General features: G+C 36.3%; 1 protein-coding gene across 4 annotated transcripts in view; it reads left to right on the top strand.

Annotated features, from left to right (window-relative positions):
• The window catches only part of WDR7 (WD repeat domain 7), a 363,555-nt gene that overhangs the window by 127,682 nt on the left and 210,653 nt on the right, over positions 1-25,220 (top strand). For all 4 annotated transcript variants that reach the window (XM_032310817.1, XM_032310818.1, XM_032310820.1 and 1 more), the window contains one exon: positions 239-362. In XM_032310817.1, coding sequence (XP_032166708.1) covers positions 239-362 — 124 coding nt within the window. The remainder of the gene's footprint in view (positions 1-238; positions 363-25,220) is intronic.

The raw sequence follows: 25,220 nt of genomic DNA, 5'->3' as shown, positions 1-25,220 counted from the left end.
TATAATTCTATTAGTGTTAAAATACTTTTCACTGAGATCATTCATTAAAATGTCTTTGCTTTTGCTCACATCCGTTTATTCAGTATTTAATTCATTACTTGGTTTGTGGTTTTTCTCTTGTAAATAAATGTGGCTTGTATATTTCCTAGCTTTATTTTGTGATGAACTTTCTAGTTTTTAAACACCTCAGCAACTGACCTGGTTCCTATTTTTTCATTTGGCTCCGTTTCCTTCTCAGGTCAGAGAAGCCGCCCAGGCCCTGCTTCTCGCTGAACTGCGAAGAATTGAGCAGGCGGGAAGGAAGGAAGCCATCGATGCCTGGGCCCCTTATTTACCTCAGTATATGGACCACGTCATATCACGTAAGAGTTCTCTACAAAGCTTTACATGCTTAAACATACAGAAGTTCTAAACTCACAGATAGGCTTGTTACTTCCTCTCAATAAAAGTGAGTCATTTGAAGTGAAAATAAGGGAGCCTTGAATTCTACGTGTTCACTTTCGAATCCCTGTGGTTTGGAGTTTGGTTTAAAAGAATACATCTAAATACTCTCTGATGGACAGACCTCTTACGAAATTAATCCCCAATCAAAAAGTCCTGCTCTGTTTCACAGTAACATCTGTCTTTGTTGCATGATTATGTTCGCGGATGCCGGCTTGTAGATCCGATCTGATGGTGTGCACGTGCAGTATAAGGCAGGGCCTTTCGAAGTTGAGGTTGGAATTGTGAATCCTTAAGAAGTAAAAATTGGGTAGATTTAGACCAGTGTACTCTTGGAAAAGAAAATTAAGCAAGGATTTTCACAGACAAATCTTTCAAAAGAATATAATTTGAATGGACTGGGAAAGGCCTTGGGAAAAATTGTTGGAAGTGGTTGAATGTTTTTTGTAGAATCAGACCTTTGTGATCCTGCTGCTAGGTCAGGTGGTCATTGAAGAAAAGTTCTATTATGCTATTGTAGTTTTTTCTTTTTAGAAAAGTGTGCTTCATCCCCAATTCATCATTTGATTGATTTTCTTCTTCTTCTTCCCTTTTTTAAAAAAGATTATTTATTCATTTATTTCACAGAGAGAGAGAAAGAGAGAGAGAAAATAAGCAGGGGGAACAGCAGAGGGAGAGGGAGAAGCAGGCTCCCCACTGAGCAGGAAGCGCCATGCAGGGGTTGATCCCAAGACCCTGGGATCATGACCTGAGCCGAAAGCAGATGCTTAACTGACTGAGCCACCCAGGTGCCCCCGATTCTTTATTCTTCTAAAGAAGAATTCAGAATTAAAGTTTTAAACTGTTATATTGAATATAAGATAAAATCAGTTTTACTTTTTAAGTTAAATTCTCAATGAAACTTATAATCTTTTACTATGAAAATTTGGCCTGGGGGCACCTGGGTGGCTCAGTGGGTTGAGCCTCTGCCTTCGGCTCGGGTCATGATCCCAGGGTCCTGGGATCAAGCCCCACATCGGGCTCTCTGCTCAGCGGGGAGCCTGCTTCCCTCTCTCTCTCTGTGCCTGCCTCTCTGCCTACTTGTGATCTCTGTCTGTCAAATAAATAAATAAAAAATCTTAAAAAAAAAAAAAAAAAACAAGATAACTTGGCCTAGGTTTTGGATGGATTCATTTTAAGTGATTTTGGCTAATACCAAATTCTTAGTTAATAAGGTACTCACTGTACATGTCAAGACAGACAATACATGATTATATAAGAAGGATATGAAAACAAGATTCAAAAAGGACTATAATTGTTATACCTGGTATAAGTCTATGTGATGTTTGTCAGTGGTAACTCTAGTGGTTGTTTTAGGTATTTGACCTTTGATATTTAACCTTTCTCAGCCTCACTTTTATCATAGATGAAATGAAGATGATAGTGAGACTGTAGGGTTATTCTGAGTTTGGAATGAGTTAATCTTTGGTAGCATATGGAACAATGTCTAGGTAAAGATTTTTATATTAAGTACGTTCATAATCTGTAAAAATGCAAATAATGTGTTTTACATATATGACCATAGCATCACACATTAAGAACACTAATAAAAATTTTTTAATCTGTTTAGGTAACAGAATTTACTGAGATAATACTGACTTTCATTTGCTTACTAGGAATTTTTCCATTTTAATAAAAGGAAATTGAAAGACCAGAGTCTTTAAACATACGGACTCTATGAAAGGTATTAGGCTTAAAGCTCTTACTTAAATGTGTATAGGTTTTAATATCTTTTACAATGTAAAAAAATGTTTAAAAGAATAAGACTAGGATGAAAAAAGCTTTGCTTTTGAGCATTTGAAGAATCAGTCACTTGTGGCTCTCAGCTTCAGAATATTCTGAAAAATAGAATTAGCTCATCAGCTCATCGTAAACCTTATTGAGTAAAAGATGCCCCAATATAAGGACAAACTATGAGACGACATTGTGTGAAAGGAGGATTAGCTCAAATACTTACTCATTCCTCTACCCCCAACACCATTTTAAGATCTAAGGATGCTGGAGGAAGCAAGATGCTCCAATTGAAGGACAAACCTAGGCTGAAGGTGTGAAACAGTAGCAAACCATTAGAGATCCTTTTGAAAGGACAACGCTGCTATGGAAGTATGAGGAACTGTTTCAGGACACCTTTGTTTGGAATGGACTACAGTGGGAGAGTGGATTGAAGTAGACGGAGAAGCTACTACAGAAGGGATATGGGACCCAGATTTAAATGTACATAGAATAGAATAAAAGGTATTTCTAAGGCTTGATTACAGATTACACCATCTTTGGAAAACACCAAAGATTACCATCTTTGGAAAACACCAAAGATGTGTACAGTGTTGTGTTCTTGACAGTTTGGGAAGAAAGATATCTTTAGTGATGGTGGTGAATTCCATTTTATTTTCTTTTTCCTGGAAAGAGAATGAGTTAGCTACAAGATAAAGGTGTAATATGGTCTCAAATTACTCCCTGAAGCAAAGATGAAAATGTATATGTTGCTAGGTGAGAGGTCTATTAGAGGGTCCCGAGAGGATACAGTATAAGTAAAATAGTGACAATGCCTACCATTAATTGAACACTCTCTCTGTCAGGCTTTTGCTAAGTGCTTGGTCTGTGTTACTTCATTAAGCCACTGCGATAAGCCTGTAAAGTAGCACTCGTGTCACTACCAGCCCCCACTTTTTTCCCCCATATGAGTTAGTTGAGGCCAAGAGATTAAAGAACTTTCTTAAGGTTCTTCAGTTACTGAGTGACTGTCAGACTACAAAACTGATTTCCCTCACCACTGTTTATTCTGTCTTGCTTCCTCCCACATCCTTAGATCTTGAAATGGTGTTCGGGGTAGAGGATTGAATAGATCTGAGCTAATCCTGCTTTCGCACAATGTCATTTGTAGCCATATTAAACTTAACAACAGCAACAACAGTAACTTGGAGCAGAAACGTGCAACTGTGAGAAAATTACTCTGCATTGTGAGAAAATGGTTCTCATCGTTGTTTAAGCATAAACTTGGTTGTTCTTAGGTCATATTTAAACCTTTCCATTTATGTAAATTGAAGTCCTGTTAGTTACCTATAGTATCCTGGAGTTCCTTATAAATTAGCTGAATATTGGCTCACTTAAAATTTTAATCTTATCATCCCGTTATTTTTAGTGAAAGAACAAATTCGCAGTCTACATATAATTAAAACAGCTTATACTAACGACTCTTTCTATAATATAGTAATCTATTCTGGAACTTTTACATTGTCTGAGTGTAAAATGAGTTTGCTTTACTGGGAGCTTTCTGTTTTAATAAATGAATGTCAGGCTGAAGGGGTGAGGATTCTGAATGTGCGAAAGGAGAAGAAAGCGTACAACAAATGAGAAATGACCACATAGGGCTGTTGAACAGATTTGCTGTCCAGAGGGATCAAAAGGTTATGGAGCCAGCTGCTGGGCAGCCCACACCTGCTATAACGTGTTCATAGAGCGGTCGCCTCTGTCGTGGTCAGTAGTGTTTGCGGGGATCATTTTCGGAGCGAGTTAACAGCATAAAATGTTCTTTTAGGAACTTAAAACCTATTTTTAGCATAAGAATCTTCTTACTTAAGTAGGTCAAATATTAAAGGTAAACTATTTACTATGGTAAATACACTCTTCATCAGATATTTTCTTAGAATTTAATCAGCCTAAGCATTTAAAAATGTGCAGTAATTACCTAAGCAATATTGGCAGCTCCTAAGTTATGACCTAAGAGTCCCTTCGTTGGATGTTTGTCTGAGACCCAGAAAATGCTTTTGCTTGAAGAGCAGAATGTGCTACTAGGCTGATGGGCTTTGAAGGCCCCTTCATCTTACAGCTCTGGAGCCTGAGGTTTAAAACGGGAAGTAACCCTTCTCTGACTCTGCAGCCAGTAAGTAATTGAGCTGGGACTAAGATGACAACTCAAGTCCGCTGGTCATAGTGAGTGGGGTCTTCTGGAATTGTATTTAGGTACATTATGTGATAAAAGCCTTTTGTAGGTTTGGCTGAGAACGTAATGAAAGCAAGGGGCCAGAAGCCAGTTGCTTTTCTTAGGACTGCGGAGAGTAGTAAAGGAGAAACTTCTGGACAGCACCCAGCACGGCCGATTATACGCGTAGTGAGTGTGGGCTGACTGACCTCTTTCCTTTGCTGTGCTGGTTTCTCTACTTTTGTTCTTATTGTCACTGCCTCAGAATTCACTTGAATTTGTATTGCTCAGAGATTCTGGCCGTAGACCAGAAATCACTGGGGAGGAAAAAGGAGCAATAGTCTGCCTTAACTGAAAAGCCAGTTCACAAATTTTCATAAAAACAAGTCCTTGTTGAGTGATTTGAGAATTTTGCTTCAGGTAATGGAGTTCTGTCCCAGATCGGATTAGGAAACATTTTATCCCTTATAAATGCAGGCAGTATGTAAACTTTTGATGCCTGATTTCTGATTGAAAATTTGAGGATAAGTGCATTGTGATTCTTACTGTAACGGCTACAGGACCGGAATTCTGAATATTTCGTACATTCTAGTGATAGTGACTTATATAAATATTGTAAATGTTTTCTGAGTTATCACTCTTTCTCATGTATTTATGATCATGTTTGTGTTACAAAATACTTTTTAGAAATTCTGTTGCTTATTTTGCATAAGAAAGGGTTAATGTTATTTTGTGAAACGTGTTATAATCCAGATGAAGATGAAATGTTTTAAGTTGTCTCAGATTTACTTTGAAGGGAAGATACTGTGTAGAACGCACCTTTATATATTTCTTTTTGTGACATTCTGCATGTAGCATTTTGATAATTGACTTTTTTATGAGGTCAAGCTCCTGCTAGTTTATGAAATACACCCGCGTTTGCCCTTCGTTCCAGGCAGTGACTACTTGGAGGTAAATGCTGATGGTTCCTGATTTCCTTTGGCCTGTGATGCAGGGTGACCTTATAGGGCATGAGGTCACAAGCGTAATTATTTCTTGTACGTTGTATTCTGCTTGCGCACTGGGGCTCATCTCCTCCTTTAATTTCAGAAACATTAAACACATAAAAGTTACTACCATTATATAAATCAAAATCTCTTCTAAAGAGGGTGCTATTGTAATTTTATGCAGTTATGACCAATGTAGTATTAATTTGCAAATTTATCGTCGCAGATATTGATAGAAGGATGTGTAACACATCGTGTTTAATACATATTGATGTCATCAGAAAGAACAATCCTTTGTTCTTATCGAGGCCCTGCCTTTTTAGCTTCCTTTTGTGCTAAGGTTACCAGGGTTAGGCTCGTCTTTTTTATCCCCCTTGGAAACAGAATAGGATTTCTTTGTTCAGTGAAAGACACTCCTAGTAAATGTTTTGGGTTTGACTTTCAACAAGCCACACTGTAGTACCTATTTTAACCTGGAATTGAAGTCACTTTCTGATGATTATAAGGTAGTGGTCATTCTGAGCACAAATGTGGATGGACCAACAATATACAAGAAGGTAAGATGGAACTATATATTATAGAGGTAGTGGAAAGGTCTCTTGTAGCTAGTAAAAATTTAAATATTAATGCATTCTGTGGTAGGCAGATATTTTCAGGGTTTGCTGGGGAAAGGATGGGGAAAGGCTAGGAACGGTGTTTGCTAAATAGAATTTAAGTGAGTCCCTTCTCTACCCCCAAAAGGCCTTAACACAGCATTCCTTCCTTTCTTTTTTTATATATGCCTCAGTTATTTGGAACTCTCTAACAGCCTTCTAAGGAATGATTTTCTAGATAACTGAGGGTTTAAAAGTCACTAAATGCTTGGATTTTTAAAAAATGTTAACTCTTTTTATTGAAATAGTTCATCTGTTTCTGGCTTTTTAAACATCTTCTCAATAGCCAGAGTTGTTGTTTTGGCCTGTGCTGTATAATTACCACCATTTGCTTATTGAAGAGAGTAGACTTGTTTATCTGAACATAAAAGAACCCAGACTGAACTGCCTCTCACGTTTCATATCTTTAAAAGATAACTTTCCTTCTTCCTCTTTTTACTGTCTAGGAATTGTTAACAATTTTTGCTGGTTGGGCTTTTTTGTCTCACCCCCAGGAGCTTTTGCCCCTGGTGTCTAATTTACTGTTATCACTGTTTTGGGAGTGTGGAAGCCAGGCAGCCAAACTTATTTGAGTTAAATATGAAATAAGAGTAAATTGGCTAAGAATAAGAGCTCTCTGATGGGGGGAAAAAAAATCCCTAAGCTTTAGTGTAAGCACTTTGTGGTGTCTCTGTTGACTCCTTACATTCTGCTTACTTGACTACTTTCTCAGGTCTTTTGTTGCATTCTGGGTGTATCTTTCTTTCTCAGAAAAAATATTCTAATTAGATGTGGGGAAAAGGAAATTCATTTGGTTGCTTACGAAGAACTGAGAATTCTAAAATAGCCCTTTTGTAATGAATGCCCACTTTGCGAATCTGCTGAAACGAAAAGATGAGGTTTGCTCAGAAATATCTGTGGTTGTTACCTTGTGTTCACAGAGCCAGTTGGAAGTGATTGTGCGTTGTGATTAGAAAGGGAAAGTACTGAATTATGACTAAGTGATTTACAGAAAAAGGACTTGATGTTCTGTGGAAGTTTTTATATTAAGAGGCAGTAGGGTTTGTCTTAAGACAAACTCTATTATGCAAAGTGCTCTGTATCTGTGTGTATCTGTTTGCGGTGTTAAGTGGGGACCTAAGGGATTTGTTTCTTTTTTTTCTTCTAAAGTATCAGAGCTATGGGGCTTAAGCGTAAGCACTCCAGACTGATCATGTATTTAACAGCATTAAACTGTCGTACTTATCTATATTTGCCTACTAACCTGATGAATAACAAAATTTCTTCTTACTCAGTCTCAACTATTTAAAGGAAAATTCTTTAGTTCCATGTGACTTGAGTTCTTGGAGGTGATATGTAAAATCTCACATTGTCCTTAAATCCTTTTTATAGGTCTTGGAAATTAGAGTAGTAAAATGGCAAATTAAAAATGTTAGCGTTACTGGATCGATTGGTTATTTAGACTTTACCTCTTAGTAAACAGAACTCTGTTATCTGGCAATGCTGTAGGTTAGAAACTCCACAGGAATAAGGAACTTCACACTGAAGTCCTCTGAATACGAATATACCAGCAGCCTGGTTTCCAGTTCTCCCCAAGAGCCCTGGGACAGTTTCCAGCCTGTGCAACAAAGCAGGAGTAGAGCCTGAGGAAATTCAGTAACTTCTTCCTTGCGAAACAGTGAGACCCTGGGGGGTGCCGTTAGGTGCGGTGCTCCTTGCCTGCGTCTTTCTCTCATGCCACTGGCCCCTTGGAAAAGCTTTGGAGCTGAAAGGATTTGAAATAGTTGAGGTTATTTTCTCATTCCCCCTTCTTTTTCCCTTTCACAAGTCTGTCTCCCTCCTTTCAGTGTGGTTACCTCTCCTACAGTTGTAGTTGGTGGCCAGACCCCTAGGAGGCACGGCTGACTTGCTTTGGGGTCTTTGTACACTTGCTGCATGCTTTAAGGAGTTGAAGTCTCTTAAGCCTATGAAGACTGCTTTATAAAAGAAAAACTCATTGAACCTGTGACACACTGTTGAAAAAAAAAATGGTGTTCAAATTGAAGTGCCTGATATACCTTTAGCTGAGTTTCTCGTGGCCTTTGCTATAATAAATGACCTAATATTAGTTGCTACGAAGAGTATGATATTGATTTGTGCCATTAGTCTCTTGCTGATTTGCTGAGGAACAAAAATTTATAATGCTAATGGAAATAAAGTACTTTACAAAACACTGCCCACGAATACCGGAACATGTCTTTGTAATAGAACTAGTGTCTAGTAAGCTTTCAGATATAAATTTTCCTTATTCTAGTACAGATTATTCCAGTACAGGAGCTCAGAGTCCTATTCAACTTGTTTTTACAAAACAAAAAGCAGAGTTGGTTATCCTATGATGTTTTAAATCTTGGACACCTAATATGCATGCACAAATCCAGTTTTGATTAGATTGTGAGACATGATTTTATGCCGTATTTCTAATTTTATTATATCTTTATTGACTGGATATTATATGTAACTGCATTGTTTTAATATTTTAGTTTGAAACCTTATTGTGATCTGCATGTGATGAAATAGTCAATAGTTTAGAAAGAAAACAGTAATTTAGTTACTGCAAGAAAATTATGTAAACCTATTTTACCTCTGATATTTTAATTGTAATAGCTAATTTTGGATTTTGTTTGAGTGTTACATTTAAGTTCTGGGATTAAAATGATCAAAGTATACTAAAATATCTTTGCTGAATCCATTCTTCCCTTCCTCTTCCTGCTTCTTTGGAGGGAAGTATGGTATTTTATATTTTATTTTCCATTAGTATTGTCCTAATGATTTATTACTTTTGCTATCTATTTTTTGTTAAGCAGATTTTGAGACAAATAAGTGTTTTAATATTTATAAATGGTTTTATTGTGCATGACATTTGCAGACTTGGTTAATATTTTAGCACTTCTAGTACACAAACATAAAGAAAAAAAATTTGTTTTATTGGTTTGAGCACCCGAATTGACCCTGGCAAGATTGAGATTGATCTGGTTTCTTTCAGCCCGTTAAATGCCAATCCAGTCATCTGTAACAATACTTAGTATTTTTGTAATTTTTCTATACATATTTTCTGTGTTTGTTCTGTGCAACTTACTCATCAGTTGAAAAGGTTTTCGTTCCTTGATTTAGACATGAAAAGAGCCGCAACCACCTATTTTATTGCTTGTTGTCTTTAAAAATTGTTGCTTACAGTTAATGTCTGAGCTGTAATCATGGTTCTGTTTCTGGAAGCCTTATGAAAGGACTTTACATTTTACTGAGAAATGATGATGAGGCTTCTATCTGAAGTGTGTACTTGTGCTAAAGAACACTCAGCCCTAGGGAGTGGAAATGGAAGAGGAGGGATTGTTCTTACTACACGAGTATTCCTGCTGATTTTAAGATGGCTAATGAAATAACATCCCCCTAATAATTAAACAACATTAAACAAATTCTGGCATAGCTCATGGGTACAGAGACATAAATTAGCTTATAGACACTTCTCTGTCACAGGCATGAAGTGAAGAAGGCTTTTTCTCTGTTCTGTGCTAGAGGGTGGTTGGCAGGTTTTACTCAGGTTTGGTTTGGTTTTGATTTTTGCTTGTTTGCTCTTTCTCTTAAAGCAAAGCTGGTCTTTGGAACAAATAATATGGAAGTCAGAGGAACTGAACTCGAAATGAATCTCTGAATTCTGGGTGGTAGGTAGAGGATTGAGTATTTGTAGTCTTACCCTAAAGCATCATGGTACCTCTTATAACATATTTATGTAGGGTTTAAAAGGACTACCTAATCTCAGATGTGACCTGTTTTAAGATGTGATCAGGATTACCAGAACATCCCACGCTTTTCCCATATAGAAGTTGGTTGGGCACTTGGGGTTGGAAGCCTTTCCTATTCCGTTTCATCACTGGCCACTGTTGTGGAGAAGGGATTCCCGTGTAGTGATTCTCAAATGGAAGGGGGAGAGGCAGGAGAGAGGAGTTTCAGAAGGTGATTATCCCAAATACTACCCCCTCCTCAACTGAGGATCTGTCTGCGTTCATTTCATAATTCCTCAGATGGCAGTAATTAGGGAGGAAAATACCGTTTTTTCAAATGATTTTTCTAATGACTGATGAGCAACTAACTTATGGAACCAGATTACTAGCTGGGAAGTCCGATGGAAAAGGGGTATCAGGAGATCTGGCACATCGTCTTGCTTCACTGAGCAATAGCTCTAAGGCCCAGTGAGATGACCAGCTTCTGTACATCCTTGTCTTGTTCAGTCTCTTTTTATGCGAAAGGAGAGGAATGAACAAATCTATAGTAAACTTACATATGAAATCTTAACCACAGTCACAATATATAAAACAGGTAAATAATATTAAGTAGTTTCTTTCAGCGGTTTAAATCTTTGGGATTTTTTTTTTAAGTGAAAAATAAATTATTTCTTGTGTATTGAAACCCTCATGCTCTTCTCTTGACTTCTGAGAATCTACCTAGCGCAGTGAAAAACTGCTTCACTATTTGTTCCCTAAATGCCTCTTGTTCTAACAAATGAGACCCTCCCACCCCCACATCCATACACCCGATACAGGCAGGATCACAAACTCCCTTATATATTGGCAATTCCTAAAATTTGTTACTATACAGGACAACCTTTAGTTTCTGTATCATTCTAATGGTCCTGTATGGCATCGGGTGAAGAAGTTTTGATGCTTCTCCAGCAGGTGCCTGTGGTCTTACAGAGCTTCATGGCAGCATGTGCCTAGGGGAGTGCTAGCCTAGTGTGTGCTTTCAGCATCTTGCCTGAAATAGTTGCCACCTGGAAGCACAGAAACAATTTTGAATATCCTACGTTAATGTTTGATACATACTTTATTATTTTGATTTAAAAGTGCTCATCTTTCAGATATGATTAGCCAACTATCTGGTTTTAGAACTTACCTGTATAATGTGAGTATGGATTTATATATATTCAGTCATCTTTCTTTTTAAATTTCTTATTTTTTATTAACATATAATATATTATTAGCCCCGGGGTACAGGTCTCTGAATTACCAGGTTCACATACTTCACAGCACTCACCATAGCGCATACCCTCCCCAATGTTCATAACCCCACCACCCTCTCCCTACCCCCGTACCCCTGGCAACCCTCAGTTTGTTTTCAGTCATTTTTTAATAGCCATGATCCACTTGACAAACCTCTATAATAATCAGTTCTTGCTCATGTGGCTTAATGAATAGTCAGTCATTGGATGAGACTCAGTATGTTAATTTAGATATCCTTTTTCCCCTCCCCAAGGCAAAAGTGTGGTAATGTTTCTATACTATGTGTATATGTAATCAGTAAATTTACTTGTATGCCTTCTTAAGCATGTTATTTGAGTTTTGATTATTTTTTTCCTCTCATGCTAAATACTTAAAGACCCATTTTACAAGAGATTTTGTTTTAGATTGAATTTTTGGTTAAGACCCATTTTACAAGAGATTTTGTTTTAGATTAAATTTTTGGTTAAGGAGTTCTTAGGTAATTCTGTACATTCTTGTCTCCTTTTTAAAAAAAAAAAAAAAAAAAAACACATTGGCTGTACATGGCCTACAGCCTGTTGGGTTGCGGGGGAGGATCATGATCCACGACAGGAATATTCATTCTTCAAGTTAACTGTTCAGGCAGATGAGCAAGATAACAGAGAGGAGTTACTTGTTTTGTTTTGTTTTGGTTTTGTTTTTGTCCAAAGCATATTTAAACATTTCTTACAAAAGCAGATTTACCTTTTTCCTTCCTATTAATTATGTGCTGATCATCTTTAGTAGTGATTTGTAGAGGGGAGAAAACACATCAAATAGGGATCATCTTAAAGGAATTGTATTAACCTTTACTGCTAATCAGTAAATCCTTTTTTCTTAATTCCTCTTGGAATCACTGCATAATGTCAGGATGGCTTGTGAAATGATGTGTTTGAATGCCAAGTGTAATTTTATAGATTAGTTTGGGATAAAATATATATGTGTTTTCCTATTCATTTTTAAAAACTTTGTATTTTAGAATATTTCAAACATACATAGAAGTAGAGAGTAATATAATGAACCTCCGTGTACCTGGTGCCTAGTTTAATGGTTATTAACTCATGGACAGTCTAATTTTATGTGTCCCCCACCCCCATACACCTGTCCCCCAATTTTAAATAATTCTTAGCTGCAATATCCCCTTATCTATAAATATCTCAGTTTGTATCTTAAAAGCAAGGGTTCTTTTATATAGGTATGTACATGCACACACACATACACACATATAAATACAATACCATTAAAATGTGAAAAATAATTAAAATGTCTTAATTTTGTCTAATAACTCAGTTAATATTTATATTTCCTTCATAGTCTCATAATTCCTTTTTACAGTTTGTTCATTCAGTGTAGATTTAATAAAAGTCCATATATTATGGTTGGTTTATATGTCTTTTATGTTTCATTTAATCCATCAGATTCCTGTCAGTGAATCAATTAATCAATTAGTCAGTCCACCATCTCTCTATTTTCTCTGGCCACCTCTCTCCTGTGCTTTTCCTTGTGATTTGTTTGTGGTATAAATTGAGAAGTTTGTACTGTGTTGATCTCTGCCTTTGTTTTCATTAGAGTGGTGAATCCTGTTAATCTGAATTCTAACATACCTTTTTCATTTGTTAGCCAGAATACTTTTCTAAAGAGAAGTTTACCCTCATCACCAGTTGCTATCCTGAGCTACACTTTAGGAATGACTGGATAAATGCTTGAGGTGATTTGTCTTACTTTTTAGCAGTGTTATGAATACATGGATTAAAACATATTTATGTTGTGATCCATTGTAAGGAACATTTAAATTGTTCTGTCTTTGGTCAGTGGGAGCCTCTGTAGTTGACTTCCGAATCCTTTCAAGTTGACCATAGTACTCTTTGATGGGTTACTCGCTGACAGGATTTTGAGGTTCATTGTGTGCATTTCCTGACTCATGCCTGAGTCAGCATGTAGGAGCCCTTATCCTTTTAGTGGAAATGGTATTTTAACTCACAAACTGAGTGCCAGATATGTTCTTTGCTATTTGGTCATTCTGGTGGACATACCTATGCATTTCTGTTTGGATCTTAAATTTATATAATATCTTGAGTATATATTGATACTTCCTGTTAAATTTAGTGCTATAGAATTTTTATTTAATTTCTTTATAGTTACATCTGTGTCTACTTCCCCAGGTTTTACAACCTTGTTTCTAAATGACATCCATGTAATCATTAATCTGCTTTTCCTCCACCATAAACATACAGCAGTTTATTATAATGTCAGCATTACCACAGTATGTTTACCATAAATGTTGTGTGGGGTTTTTGTATATGTTTTGCAGTTCTTTTCCTTAGGATATAATTCATTAAAGATGAATAGTTGAATTATGCTTAAAATCCCTAGGAATAGCCCCTCTGTGTGATCTTACTACCCATGTGATACACATTGAGGTTCATTTATTTCATTTCACATTCAGTTATTTATTTTTTACTTTCAGTTTTTTGTTTTTTCAAATATGTCTTTCAAGAGTGTTTTCTAATCTTAATTTTATAGGTCAGTTTTTAGATAGACATTTTTGAATTGTACTTTTTATGGTGATATAAAACATTTACATAATTCCTAAGTCAAACAACAAAATAAAGTATCTTCAGAGAAATGTAGCTTCTCTCCTTCCCAGTGCCCTTTACTCTGTTTCCTTTCTCTCTGAAGATAGTAATTTCTTTTTAGTTTGGGGGTTATTCTCCTGTCTTCCCATTTGTGATATTTATAATTATGATAAAAATAGATGGGACATAAATTTACCACTTTAACCATTTCCAAATGTATGATTCAGTGGTGTTTAATATATTTACGTTGTTATGGAACCAATCGCCAGAACGTCTCCATCTTGGAAAGTGATACTAAAACTCTGTAGGTGTAAACTGTAACTCCCTATCTTTCCCCCACCCTAGTCCCTGGCACCCAACATTCTCTTTCTGTCTCTAAGGTTGACTACTCTGATAGATTGTACAGCCAAAATCATACAGGTATTTGTGACTATCCTAGTTCACTTAGTATACTGTCCTCCAGGTTCAGCCATGTTGTACCCATTGTCAGACTTTCCTTTCATTTTAAAGCTAAATAATATTCCATTTTATGTATAGACCACATTTTGTTTATCCATTTATCTGTCAGTGGACACTTGAATTGCTTCCTTCCACCTTTTAGCAAATAATGGTGCTATGAGCACGAGAGTACAGATACCTTTTCAAGACTTTGCTCTTGTTTTATTTTAGATATACCCAGAAATGGAATTCCTGAATTATATAGAAATTCAGTTTTTAATTTTTTTGAGAAACTACAATGCTGTTTTTCATAGCAGCTGCATCATTTTACATTCCCGCCACATTACCAAGAGTTCTGATTTGTCCATCTTCTTATCGAGTCTTGTAGTTTTTGTTTTATTGATAATACTTCACATCTGTCAAGATGGCTGCTATCCTTTGTGGTTTTGATTTGCATTTTCCTGTAATTAGTGATGTTGACCATCATTTCATATGCTTGTTGACCATTTGTATGTCTTCTTTGGAGAAATGTCTATTTAAGTCCTTTTTCCATTTTTTGATTGAATAGTTTGTGTTTGCTGTTGTTGAGTTGTGGGAGTTCTTTACAGAATCTGGATATTAACCCCTTATTAGACATATGATATATAGTTACCATCTCCCATTCTAAAGGTTGCCTTTTTACTCTGTTGATTGTGTTCTTTGATACATAGAAGTTTTTAATTTTGATATAGTTCAATTTATTTTTACTTGCCTGTGTTTTTGGTATCCTATCTAAGAAATTATTGTCAAATCCAATATCATGAAGCTTTTCTTCTATGTTTTCTTCTAAAAGTTCCATAGTTTTAGGTCTTATATTTAGGTCATTTAGCTATTTTGAGTTTATTTTTGTATATGGTGTAAAATAAGGGTTAACTTCATTCTTTTGCATGTAGTTATTCAGATTTCCCAGCAGCTTTTATTAAAAACTGCTCTTTCTTTGCTCCATGTTTTTAACGTAAGCAAATACATATATTTATATACCCCCTTTCTTAAATGGTAATGTACTACTGCATATCTTCACCTACCTTTTCTCACTTAACAACGTATTATGGAGATTATGTACTAGAGACATCCCCTCTGCTCATTTATTGATTATGTGGTATTCCATTTTGTGGGTGGACCATGTTTTTTTCAACAGGTTTCTTATTGATGGATATTTAGGTTGTTTCCAATTTTTGTTATTATGGATAGGGCTGCAGTGAATAGACTTGTGCGTATGTCTTTTCATTTGTTGATGGTGTATCTTGGATGCATTTCAAGAGGTGGGATTCCTGAGTCTAAGGATAAATGTATGTCTGCTTTGATCAGATATTACCAAGTTCTTTGCCATAGGAGTTACACGATTTTTTCATTCTTAGCAACTGTGTATGTGGGGGCCTGTTTCTTCACATCATTTCCAATAGAGTGTATGTCATACTTTTGGAATTTTGTGACTCGGATAAATGAAAAATGAAATTGTCTTATTTTCTTTTTTTCTTGATAGGAATGAGTTTTGCATCTTTTCATATAAGTGTCTTTTGTAATTCAGATAGTTCATATCTCTTACTCCCTTTTATTTTATTTTATTTTAAATTTTATTTTATCTTTTCAGTGTTCCAAGATTCATTGTTTATGCATCACACCCAGTGCTCCATGCGATATGTGCCCTCCTTAATACCCACCACCAGGCTCACCCATCCCCTCATCTTACCACCCTCCCTCCCTTCCAAAACCCTCAGTTTGTTTCTCAGAGTCTGCAGTCTCTCATGGTTCATCTCCCCCTCCGATTTCCCCCAATTCACTTTTCCTTTCCTTCTCCTAATGTCCTCTTATGCTCCATAAGTAAGTGAAACCATATGACAATTGACTTTCTCCGCTTAACTTATTTCACTCAGCATAATCTCATCCAGTCCCATCCATATTGATAAAAAAGTTGGGTATTCATCCTTTCTGATGGAGGGATAATACTTCGTTGTATATATGGATCATATCTTCTCTATCCACTCATCTGTTGAAGGGCATCTTGGCTCTTTCCACAATTTGGCAATTGTGGCCGTTGCTGCTATGAACACTGGGGTAGAGATGGCCCTTCTTTCTACTACATCTTTATCTTTGGGGCAAATACCCAGGAGTGCAATGGCAGGATCATAGGGTAGCTCTATTTTTAATTTCTTAAGGAATCTCCACACTGTTCTCCAAAGTGGCTGCACCAACTTGCATTCCCACCAACAGTGTAAGAGGGTTCTCCCTTCTCCGCATCCTCAACACTTGTTGTTTACTGTCTTGCTAATTTTGGCCATTCTAACTGGTGTAAGGTGGTATCACAGTGTGGTTTTGATTTGAATTTCCCTGATGGCTAATGATGATGGACATTTTTTCATGTGTCTATTAACCATTTGTATGTCTTCTTTGGAGAAGTGTCTGTTCATGTGTTCTGCCCATTTTTTGACGTTATTATCTGTTTTTTGAGTGTTGAGTTTGAGGAGTTCTTTATAGATCTTGGATATCAGCCCTTTGTCTGTAGTGTCATTTGCGAATATCTTCTCCCATTCCATGGGTTGCCTCTTTGTTTTGTTGACTCTTTCCTTTGCTGTGCACAAGCTTTTTATCTTGATGAAGTCCCAAAAGTTCATTTTCAATTTTGTTTCCTTTGCCTTTGGAGACATGTCTTAAAAGAAGTTGTTGTGGCCGGTGTTGAAGACAGTTGCTTAACCAGCTGATCACAAGCAGGGGGAGCAATAGGCAGAGGGATAAGGAGGCTCCCTGCTGGGCAAGGAGCCTGACATGGGACCTGAGATCATGACCGGAGCTGCAGGCAGACACCTAACTGACTGAGTCACCCTGTTGTCCCTGGAGAATCATTTTCTGATTGGTGATTAATTAGTCCCACACAGTTTTAATAACATAATTGCCACGAAGCAAATATAAGCAGGATATATAGGAAATGTGAAGAAGGAATTAATCCTAAGTGAAGACTAAATTCATTAAAATACTCTGATTTCAAATTTCTTTACCAGGTTGGTGATCATTCTCAAGAGTACTCTATCTCTTCATTAGAGTAATAGACTTACCTGTTTCCAAGGAAACAATCCATCTTGTGGATTCGTCAGAATAAAGTTTTATTAATTTGTCTAAGAAATATCCCAGCTAAGTGTGCACATACTCAGAGTATGGCATTGTTCCAGATACTGGATATATATTTTTAAAAAGATCCCATTTAATTCAGTAGTCTCCATCTCTACTTGGATGTTTAGAGGCACTTCAAACCTATCATCTTTACCAATAAATTCTTTCTTTCTGTTTTTCTTCTACCTCCTTCTGGCATGCCATCATTTTTATTATATATATGTGTCCCAGGAAAATAAATATACACTAACTTTGGAAATGTTTCTATAATCTGTTACATGCTAATTGATGGATCAAAAATGATAAAATTTGATCCATAAGTGAAAAACACTTAAAAACAGTGTGTATGCCAGCCTGGTAACATGTGGCTATGTGTATATTTACACTAAAAGAATTAAACATATTTTTAAGATGTGCTGTGAAACCCTGCAAGTGAAATCAAATTTTGTGGGTGGAATGGTTGAAAAATCAGATAATCCTGCATTCTAATGACGTCAAGTGGATTGGAATCATTCCTATAACCTGTTTGGAGTATGGTTCTTTTTTGTTGCCATTTTCTGTAAGAGTAGTTCATCTATTTTTGTGAATCTTCTCAAGTTTCTTTAGTGATAGTTTATTTTCAGTGATCATGTGCTACCTTTTCTATTACTTCCCCACCACAGGCCACCTCCCATCACCAGACTAAGGGGGAAAAATTTGAGTTTTAATCCAGGAGTGACTGCCTAATTTAAAAACATACTTAAAATTTTGTTTTTATTTGTGGGATTAGGTTAAAAAAAATGAAAGTTTTTATTCTCTGTACATTGTAGTTTCTCCACTGTCTTAGTACTCATCTGACTCATTTTTCATTCTTTTTATAACTTTGTTTGCAAGTTAATTCTTTAAAAGCTCTGCCAGAGGCAATGATTGGTACTCCCTTACTTAATTCAACTTTCCATCCTCCTCTAAATCATTGGTTAGATATGAATAGTCTTTAGAATGAATTGTGAGATTTAATCAGTGTAATGTAGTGGAATAATGATGTGCTCCTGTAGATACATTACGTTCATTACAGTGTATGAATGCTTATATCTGCAGCAATTTGATACCATTTTGTCATGTTTCCAGGCTGAAGTAAGTACAATATTTCATGTACCTGCTTACTTAGTTTCCTCTAAGGATTGCCATTTTACTTCTTTTGTTATATCCCATGTATGAATATATATTTAAATTTTGAGACATAACTTGTGTTTCATTATGAGAATGAAGCCACACAATCTTCATAAAATTAAATTTATGTAGTACGTACTGTACTGAGAAATTCATGGGGCCAAGGTCGACCACCTTATTTTTGGTCCCCACGTGACCCAGCACCAGGTCCCTAGCTTAGCAGGCACTTCATTGAGGAATTGACTTTATAATACCAATTTGTTGCTTGGATTATTTCAGCATTGGCCATAGGGAGCTCCCTTAAGTTGGCTTCAGTGTCATTTTGATAGGATTCTCTCTTTTCTTTTTTAAGTACTTCTTTATTTTCAACTTAGAACATGCTCTTCACTCACTTGTATTTTTCCTGCCCCAGTCCTAGACTCAGCTCTTTCCCTGAGGGTGCCCTGGTTCCCTAGAGTAGAAGTACTAGAACCTAAGATCTGGATGCTGGTGTGCTTTCCTTTTGCTGCTTCTAGGTCCTCTCCCAGGACAGAACCAGAAGATCTGCATACAGCTAACGCATGTATACCCACATACCTGTCATGATTTCTCTATCTGTGTATATATTCAAACTGATAGGAGTTCAATCATATCTCCTATTTGAATCAAGCAACACAGGATTTAGTCCAGTCTTCCCATTTTGCTTATGGGTAATTTTTTTCTCTGTATGTGAGAAACCTGACTCTCATTATTTATAATAGACTCACTTGTTTTTTCAACCCTGGTAGACATAAAAAGTAATTAGAATTGCTAACCTGTACCTCTGTGAAAAACCGGTTTCCCAGCTGAAATGTAGTGTTTGTGTACAGTTCTGTTTGTCTGTAGTTAGCTTCACACAGTAAGCAGTGTTTTGGCCTGTTTTCCAGCTACCTGGGTCAACTCCTTTTTCCTTTACAGCCTTCAGTGACATGTCATTATTTATGATATAATTTATTCATCCTGCAGTTCGTCTGGGTTGTCTGGCATTCTGGGTTGTCTGGCATTCTGGTTAATCCATAATTTTTTTTCATCTGCATGGAGTGAAACTTGCTCTTTGGATATGTAGGTCTTTGGGTTTTGACAAATGAATAAAGTCAGGTATCTAACATTACAGTACCATACAGAACATTTCTAACACCTTGGAAATTACCTTTTGTAGCCCCTTTGTGATCAGTCCCATCCTCACCCAACCAGCCCTTGGCAACCACTGATCTGTTTTCCATCCATATAGTTTTGTCTTTTCCAAAATTCTGCATAAATGTAATCATATAGCATGTAGAATTTTGGGTTTGTTTTCATTCACTTAGCAAAATATGTTCAAGATTCATCCATATTTTTGCATGGATCAGTAGGTCATTCCTTTTTATTTCTAAATAGTATTCCATTATATGGGTGCACCAGCGTTTATCCATTCGCCTGTTTCTGGACATCTGGATTGTTTCCAGATTTTGGTGATTATGTGTAAGCTGCCATAGCTGTTCAGGATTTTGCATTATCGTGAGATTTCAGTTCACTTCGACAAATATCTAGGATTGGAATTGCTAAATCATATGGTAAATGTGAGTGTAATTATAAAAAACAAACTGCCACTTTGCTTTTCCCAAAGCTGCTGAAACATTTTATATCCCCCAGCAGTGAGCAGTAGTAATTCCTGTTGCTCTGTATCCTTACCAGCATTTGATGATGTTAGGTTTGGTTTTGTTTTGTTTACATATTTTATGTTGTATGAAGTGTTATCTCAGTGTGATTTTAATTTGTATTTCCTTAGTAACTAATGATGTTGAGCAGGTTTTCACATGATTAATTTCCCTCTCTCTCTCTTTTCTTTAAAAACTCATTTATGTTAGTGAGTGGGCGGGAGGAGGGTAGAGGGAAAGGGAGAATCCTGAAGCAGACTCCCCACTGACTGTGGAGCCTGATGCTGACTGATCTGACCCTCAAATCATAAACTGAGCCAAAATAAGAGTCAGATGCTTAACTGACTGAGCCACACAGTCACCCTTATTCTCCATTTTTATATCCTCTTTGGTGAAATATCTGATTATGCCTTTTGCTTAGTTTATTTTTTATTAGGTTGCTCTTTTTCTTACTGTTGAGTCTCAAGAGTTCTTTGATATATCTAGGTACAGGTCCTTTGTCAGATGTATAGTTTTCAAGATTTTCCTCCAATCATTGTCATTGACAATGACAAGTGACTTGTCTTGACTTGTCAATGTCTGTGACTTGTCATTTACAGAACAAAGGTTTTTGATAAAGTCCAATAATCAGTTTCTTTCACGACTCATGTTTTGGTATCTGAAAACTCATTGGCAAAGCCATGATCATGCAGATTTTCTCCTAGAAGCTTTAGATTTATCTTATGACTTAATATTTTCATTCATTTCTCTCTGTAAGCAGCATTCTTGCTTGGCTCATTTTTCTTAACCTATAACATATCTTTTAGGTCATTAACTTAATGTCTTTACTTAACACATCTTAAGAGTTTGCCTGTAGTCTTACATGCTACTTATTTATTTATTGTCTAGACTTAACGTGTCTTCTGGGTTTTATGGATCTGAATGTTTTTCTTATTATCTAAGAAGAACTTAATATTCTCAGATAATGAAGTCAGAGTATATCACAGTGTTTATCTAAGTTATTATTATAACTATTGAAATATCACAAATGCCTTATAGTGTGATCTTATAGCATATTGCTGCCAATTAAGTGTATTGCCCACTAGGATATTAAAACAAGATTCCTATGTCTTTATTTTCAAATCCATTAATCATTGTGTGTTAAGACATTAGGAGGTCAGAAGCTTTCCCATTCCTGTGTGGATGTAGATACTTGAAAATAACATAATTTGGCAATAACAAGTAATTGTAAGATAAATTGGTTCTTTGAAATGTAAATATTCTGTTTTTGCCTTCAAATGGCTTATGTATCAACAGATGTCATAAGATGTCTGGAAATAGAGCTCTAAAAGCCCGGAAGTGATGCTTAATAAAGTTTAAAAAAGATATAAATAAATGGGTTTGTCAACGAGAAAAAAAATGGAATATTGAGTACTGGAGGCAGTAAAGTACTTCTAGAGAAAAAGCAAATAAAATAAACCAAAATTAGTAATAACAGAAGAAATGGTAATAATTTAATTACGGTGCTATTTATTGAGCACTCACTATATCCTAGATGCTGTGCTAACCTATGCCCCTTATATCTGTTTTTGAATTTAATAGATAAAACATCATTGTGTTTTATCCTGTATTCATTGGCTTGTAAACAAGGATGCAAAGCATCTTGGCTGGGGTGCCAGAAGTTACTCCTTTTTATCGGTTGCCTCTCTGATGAGACTCTCTGCTAGTATAGATCAAATTCTCTGCCTTCATAATTGTCTTCAAACAGCTCCTTCTGGCTCTATGCAAACTGAATCCCTAAACTACCCTAATGATAAGAAATGGAAGTTATAGAGCTATCCTTATTTACCTTAAAATCTCAAATATAAAAGTTTTGTTTCTTTTTTTTTTTTTAAATATTTAATTTATTTATTTGACAGACAGAGATCACAAGTAGGCAGAGAGGCAGGCAGAGAGAGAGGGGGAAGCAGGCTCCCTGCTGAGCAGAGAGAGCCTAATGTGGGGCTTGATCCCAGGACCCTGAGATCATGACCTGAGCCAAAGACAGAGGCTTTAACCCACTGAGCCACCCAGGCGCCCCTAAAAGTTTTGTTTCTTGTTACAGAGCTACCAACCCTGGCAATCTCGTGAGTATGTTTACCTACCTGTTGACTTGTTCTTTCCACATAACTATGATGAAGCCTTAAAAAATAAAAACGTGCTCCTTTCCTGCTTCATCTTTTCTCTTAGCACCCTGTTTCTCACTCCCTTTAGGGCTTTGATCTTAAATGTCCTGTTAGCCTCATTTTTGCCTCTCCTCACACTTCTTACACTTCTGCTGCCCAGTTCTGTGGATACTTCAGGGTCCTTTACCATATTGTCTTGTCTACCTGAAATTTCCTTTTCTTAGGGTCGCTCCGTGATAAATTCCCATACATACCTCAAGACCCACCTCAAGTACTTCCTTCTCATGAGGTTGTTTTTGATGTGTATTCTCTTCCTCACCCCTCCTAGAGTTAATAGATTTTTCTTTAGATGGGCACTATTTTCACCCTGCAGTTATAAATCTTATTTTCCATATGACTCTTAAGTTTCCCTGGTGTAAAGTCCTTCGTGCCCCCCTTCGTTTTTATTCCCTTTGCCCAGCGTAACCATCATTCAAAAAGAGTTGATGAGTGAATCTTCTTTGTCCTTTTCTATGTTCAGAGCCCCTTCTCCTTCCAGATGTTTTATGTGAAAACAACCTTGATTTTCTGCCCATTTATACTATATAAATTGATGTCAGTGGTTTTCAGTGTGTGTGTGTGTTTTTAAGTGGTGTTTTTTCTTCAAATGAAAACTGGCCACATATACCCACATATAAAAAGATAAAGATGGGAAGCTTAGAGGTCTTCTTTCTGGAACTGCTTGGGAACTCGTGGAGCTCCAAGTAGTATGGTTTTAAAATTCTTGGCCTTATTGCTACCTCTGCTTTTGAGTTCTTCCAAATCATTCTTCACATTGCTTTAAGAGAGCTCTTTCTAAAACACAAGTGAAGTTATTTCTCATGCTTAAATTTCTTTAATGAATCCCTTGGCCTCACCCCACATGTTAGCTTCTTGGGAGCTAAGGCTGTGTCTCTTTCACCTCTGTGTCTGTAGTGTCTGCTGTGGGTTTGGTACCAAGTAGCCTGGGTGCCCCCTCAATATTTAAGAGCATGGAAGGAACTTTGCATGGTCACGTATCTTCACCATTCTAATGGCTTTGCTTGTTGGCTGTGCCGGCTTCTCTCCTTCAGATCTCTCCCAATTTTATGGGCCAGGCAGATCTTCCTTATTTTAAAGCTCTCCCTGGTCCTGCAGCATTCATCACTTTCCTGTTCTTTGATTTCTAAAGCAGCATGTTGTCATGAGAAAGAACAGCATACTTACTGAACTGTATTTAGTGCACCGTGTTATTACTACTTGGTGCTGTAACCTCTACCTGGGTAATCGTAGCAAAAAGGTGAAAATCATAGAAGGTTTCAAAGGAAGTTTCTTCTCCACAAGAATATACTTTGCCCAGTCCTGAGATATATGATTCTGCTTATAATTTAGGGTTCTAAATCATTCAAGGTTGTAATTTTAAGTTTATACTTTAGTACAGTTGTGTGTCAAGACAGATTTGCCTTTGTTTCTCAACATGTTGAGGTTGAACAATAAATCTTTGTTTTATTGTGTCTTCTGAAACCAAAATTGGTGTTGAGTCAGCTCATAGCCTGCAAATCAAACAGAAATCTTTGAAAAAGTACATGCAATGAATTAAAAGTATTAGGTGTGATTTTTATCATGGATCCTTTTCAGGTTCTTGTTGGGAAAGAGGGACAATAAAGCTTTATCCTCTTATATTATTATTCTGTTGATACAGTTAATGTGTTTTCTATTCCTTGTGTATATTTTGGTAAGTGTTTCTTTTGTTGCTTTCAGAATTGTTTATAATTACCATTATGCGAGAACAGTTTTCTAAAAAAAAATAAATAAATAAAAATGCTAATAGGAAGAATGTATTTCATTTCCTTAGAAATAACTACCAAACCTCATGTTACACAATGATTATTATATTCTTACTCAGGCTTGAAGACATTTTGCTTATTTTACCTATGTTTTTTCATCTAATTACTTTGTGACCTTTAATAAACTAACTTGTTTTTGATAAATTGAAATGATCTATGGAATAAGGGGTAAATACTCTCAAATTTTTTGCAGGAAGACTTTTCTCTGAGACATGCTGTTATATTTTATATTTTTGATGTTATTGCAGAAGGAAAAGTGGAGACTGTGTCTTTAATGGAAGCAAAAGGTTATCTTTCTCTGGCCTTTGTGTGTATGTGCTGATGTGGATGTAGGCAGCCAGACAGGCAATGTGTGCAGAGAGACTAGGGAACCGGCTGTGGATCGATAGAAGTGGTGTGAAGTGAATTAATGCGAGGCAGGCCGTCTGTCTGTCATAGGATTGTGGGGAATGTGGGGCAGTGTGGTCAGTCACTGCAGAGATCTGCTTCCAATAAATTCAAGCCTTCTGCCTGAAAAGAAACTCTAGGTGCACTCATTCTCCCTTCCTTATTGTTAAATTTTACTTTATTCAAAGTAAATGTTCCTATCACATTATTGCCTCTGGTATACTTTAATTGGACCACCACAAAGCCACAGTTGTGAGAAACTGATGAAATAAAAATACCTTCTATTTTTTTCAGATCCGTTTTTCACCCTCAGTGCAAATCTATATCACTACGGGAATGAGAAATTGCATTTTTGTTCATATTTATGAATATCGTAGTATATGTTTTCCTGAATCCTAACAATACCGTTTATCACTTTCATCCATCTAATCTTCAATAAAATAATAAAATTATAATGAACTCAAATGGTTTTATATCCCAGTATGGATTAAAGCGCTATATTTTAAATGTTACTCGATTAAAATTTAGTATTTAATCTTTGATTATTAAGTTAATTACACGACATGGAGATCTTCTGAGTTCATATTATTTACCCTTACTCAGATAGCATTAGCCAGTAGGAGAAAAATATTTATGAAGGTAATTTACAGGCTTTTGAAAGAGAAATTTTAGAGTAATGTACCTGATTTTGCTGATGTAGTGAGAGGCGAGTGCTGTTTCAGTCCTTTGATTTTGAAAACTGTGTCTCATATTTACATTTAAAAAAATGTTTTTTCTACAGTGATTAAAAATATTGCAGACAAATAGGAAAGAGA

The sequence above is a fragment of the Mustela erminea genome, chromosome 13 (genome assembly GCF_009829155.1).
Source record: "Mustela erminea isolate mMusErm1 chromosome 13, mMusErm1.Pri, whole genome shotgun sequence".
Classification (NCBI taxonomy): domain Eukaryota; kingdom Metazoa; phylum Chordata; class Mammalia; order Carnivora; family Mustelidae; genus Mustela; species Mustela erminea.
The sequence above is the reverse complement of the archived record's forward strand: the minus strand, read 5'-3'. Positions and strand labels throughout refer to the sequence as shown.